The sequence below is a fragment of the Ipomoea triloba genome, chromosome 2 (genome assembly GCF_003576645.1).
Source record: "Ipomoea triloba cultivar NCNSP0323 chromosome 2, ASM357664v1".
In the NCBI taxonomy this organism is placed as follows: Eukaryota; Viridiplantae; Streptophyta; class Magnoliopsida; order Solanales; family Convolvulaceae; genus Ipomoea; species Ipomoea triloba.
Window position 1 is genome coordinate 10711551 of NC_044917.1, and position 4258 is coordinate 10715808.

Sequence of the window (4258 nt, forward strand, 5' to 3'; positions counted from 1 at the left end):
TTCATCTTTACAAAAGATCAACTTGCTGACATGTTTACAAAAGCTTTACCTGGACCAAGATTTTCTTTGTTTAGAGACAAGCTATAGGTTATTACTGACATACTCTGTGCTTGAGGGGAGTATTAAGACTCTATGTACTTGAGTAAAGCTATGACTATTTATCCTAGTCTTCCTATGATTTCTCTTGTATTTATATCAATATGTTTGTACTCTTATAATCAAGTTCTGTTAATACAAATATACAGTACAGTTCTCATCAACCTTAATTAATTAGCCAGTAAAAATGTCAATTTTGACTTTATTTTATATTTACTCTAATTTCATATTTTCTCTATCATGTGTTTATTTTACTAATATTTCAGTAGCTTGTTATGAATTCATTCCATTTAGGATATTTGTTAAAAAACATATTTGATTTTTGAATTTGACACAATCCAAACAAAAAAATCAACTTCTATATGCTTAATTTTAATTTAAAAATATAAACCTATCAATTTAGTTCCCAAGTTAACAGAACATTATTATTAGCAAAAAATAATCAAACAAGCATTCATGTTTAACAGTACAACTAGAAATCTCACATTTTCTAGCCACCCAAAAATGTTAGAAAATTAGAGTTTCTCGTTGGAAATGGTCATTTCTACCAACTATCCATCACTTTGGGTATCCATAAAAATCATGCATGATTCTTATTTCCCTTCACCCCATTGAAAGTACTAGTCGATCTGATATACTTATCGCTATTGAAAGTGGTTGAAAATTTTGATACAATATAAGTTGCCCGATGTATTTACGATTTTTCATCCATGGGTGATTAACAAAAAAGCATCCATGTGATTAATAAAAAGAACATAATATAAAGATATAATCAATATTTTAGCCGGATTAACCAAAAGGAGGCAAAATAAATCGAGTCAATCAAGGAAAAGAAAAGAAAAATAAAAGCGAAGAACAGATTGTATTCCTGAAGTGCATGCCGTATAAAGCAGAAGCCACTTTGGTTATGTACGTACATGTCGTCTGTATGATAGAATTATTGAAGTAGGTGTTCATTTTGAACACAAAAAAGAAAAGGAAGCACGATATCTTAACCACATGGTTTTGAACTTTTCTCTGCTACTTTCTTAATGGGTAAGCATCAAGAGGGATATGATAATAAGCATTGAGCAGCCACCATTATTAGTGTTAGTATTAGTATTATAGTTAATGTTGTAACAAACGCCGTTGATTTTGTCGACCATCTGCACATTTGACAGGTCAAAGTCTAAGGATTACAACTTCATCAAAAGGTGGTAAAGGCAGAGAAGCTCAGCAAAAGAATGCCCATTTCTGGGGCCACTTACCCCCACACTCCTTTTTTGTGTTCAATCTCCATGTATATTTAGATTTCAAAATGCCAATGTATTCATTTAGTCCATAATGTTTGATTATTTTATGTATTTTGGAATTAAATGAATCAACTACTAATTGACTACAAATGATAAAAAAAATGCTTTTATCCCCTCCAAACACCTGTTGCAACCTTTAGACACCAAGCTCAACCTTTGCGCCCATCAGTCCCTCTAGCCTATCAGCCCCTCCCGGGACTGGAAAGGCTTTGGACTCACTATGTTTACTTCCCAAGGGCTGGGTCATCCATCCTGGGACTGCTATAAGTCTCGGCTATCCTAACTACTTAAAATCAATTGGTGATAAGTATGTGAATATTAATTTAATCACATCCTTCCATGATAAGCTACACCGTCAAGTCTCGAATCGAGTAGGGTTGAAGTCGGCCACCCCAACAGCCCGACCTATGAGTTGTAAAGAAAAGATCAGACTAAATTGAATATTTGAATTTTTTGTTTAAATACTGTGCTGTAACAAATAGCAACACAAAGCAACTATTCAAAACTAGACATCTTACATTCTATCAACTTTACTTGCCAATGCTAAAGCCTATGCCAATTTTATAAGGGCTATTGGCCCCATTATATTGCAGCATAGCATAGCATATCAATAAAAGCATTCTTTCTCTCTGGACCTTTCCTTAATCAGTATAATATTGTACATATAATTATTATTCATCCAAGATTCCTCTCCCCATCCCCCATCCCCCTTCTTCAATCTCCTCAACATCCATCCATGACTTCCTCTGAGAATTTGAGTTTCTTTTCTCCCGAATACTCCTCTCCCAGCATGCTTCCCATACCCCCAACACCAAAAAAACCAAGACTTCCGACCAACCCATCGCCGAAAAATCAAGAAAAACAAAGACTTCCGACCAACCCATCGCCGGAAAATCAAGAAAAACAAAGACTTCCGACCAACCCATCGCCGGAAAATCAAGAACCCAAGCTCCCAACTTCAACGCCGCCGGAGACTAAATCAGAACAATACCCAGTGGTTCTAAGACCGCCTCGCAGGAAAACCAACCCAATGGTATGGTGTGGCGCAATCCTGTGTTTGATCTTCAGCCTATTTTTAATCTTCTTTGGCGTGGCAACTTTGATCATCTTCCTCGCCGTAAAACCAAGAACCCCGGCGTTCGATACGCCGGCGGCGAGCCTAAATTTCGTCTACTTGAACTCTCTGCAGTTCCTGAACGGGGAATTCTCGTTTGTCGCCAATTTTTCCAACCCAAATCGGAGACTAAATGTGCGGTTCGAGAGTTTGGAAGTTGAGCTGTTTTTCTCTGACAGTTTGATTGCCACTCAAATTCTTCAGCCTTTCAGTCAGAGAGAAGGGGAAGTGAAATTGATACCAGTTCACCTGATATCAAGCTTGGTTTACCTGCCACCAAATCATGCTTTGGGGCTTCAAAGGCAAGTGCTAAGCAACAGAATTGTGTACAACATAAGAGGAACTTTTAAGGTGAGGTTTGATATTATAGGGCTGTTCCACTATTCTTATTGGTTGCATGGGACATGCCAAGTAGAGATGACAGGTCCACCAAATGGTGTTCTTATTACTCACACCTGCAAAACAAAGAGGTGAGAAGGAAGATGAGAGACAGACAATTGTTGTGTTTGTAATTTGGTGTAGCCTTTGCAAATTTTTGGTTTATGATGTTTGTCTCTTTGGCACTCTATGTGTACAGTAGCAACTCAGAAAAGAGATTGTGGATACTAATTATTGGTTGGATACTTCAGAAGCTAGCTTTAATCTTTTGATAAATTAAAGCTATGATTTAATTCTTTGTGGATCTGCTTTTGTTCTCTGATAGATCTGGTTTTCCCCTGGGCACTAAGTTTCAAAATAAGGTATTCCAGCCGCCTCGTGGGACTAACTCAAGTGGTAGACTACCTAATCTAAAGTCATCACTCTAACGGTAAAGTGGATGTTTGATATCCACCAACAACATTTTGGAGTTAAGGCTTTTTAGAAGATTGACGAGAAGGACTGACTAGCGATTTATTTCTTTCAGCGACTTCTAGGGTTTAGGATTAGTCTAGCGTAAATTGAAAACCTAATATATTAAAAGAAAAAAAAAAGTATTCCAATGTCCAGATTCAGCTTAGATCTGCTACTGCTGGTAGTGATTCTCCATACAAATAAAGCAGATAAGTAGAATATACCATGACAAAAAGAGGAAGTAGGTATACTGAAAGTAGAGAGATATATGATAGGAGGAATTAATAATGTAGCTACAGAGCAAGCAAACTCAAACAGCAATAGAACTCCTAGGTTGCAGCTAATGTTTAATTTATACAATTATGAAAGGCACGAGCATATTCAAAGTGAACAAAAGGCAATTTTAAAAAATGCCATAAGAGGCTACCTAAGTTGATCTAACTAAAGCACTACCAATATTAAATGCAAAACTAGTTGCACAACACCACAATATATATATTGCATTCACCCAACAATTGCATTATTTCCCATTTATATGGCTTTATAGCTTACAGGTCCCACATATGCTATTACAGAAATTCAGGTTAAAATATAATATTTGTATCGAATTTACAGTCATGAGTTAGTTTTTATAGTATAGTCGTTAGAGGTAGGATTTGTATTATAACTTTTATCTAAATTTTTAATATCATGATTTAAATGTTGGAAAAATAGCATTAAAATGACATTTTAAGTGATCATTTTGTGGTACAATTAAAAGTGGGGTCTACATCCGATTTGGATCGAGTCAATGTGGATTCGGGTTCTTCGTAGTTATGCGAAGAGATCGATCTATTGTACGCTCAAAATGGATAATAGATGAATGAGAAATTGGTTTTCAAAGTAAACCCATTTGAGATGAAATTTGGGTGGAGTAAAAGCTTAT

General features: G+C 36.0%; 1 protein-coding gene across 1 annotated transcript; it reads left to right on the forward strand.

The window, feature by feature from the left end:
- The first annotated feature begins 1975 nt into the window (after positions 1-1975).
- On the forward strand, positions 1976-3184 carry LOC116009755. Its single transcript, XM_031248883.1, has one exon. The coding sequence runs from the start codon at positions 2125-2127 to the stop codon at positions 2974-2976; it is 852 nt and encodes a 283-aa protein (XP_031104743.1). The 5' UTR covers positions 1976-2124; the 3' UTR covers positions 2977-3184.
- Positions 3185-4258: the final 1074 nt, after the last annotated feature.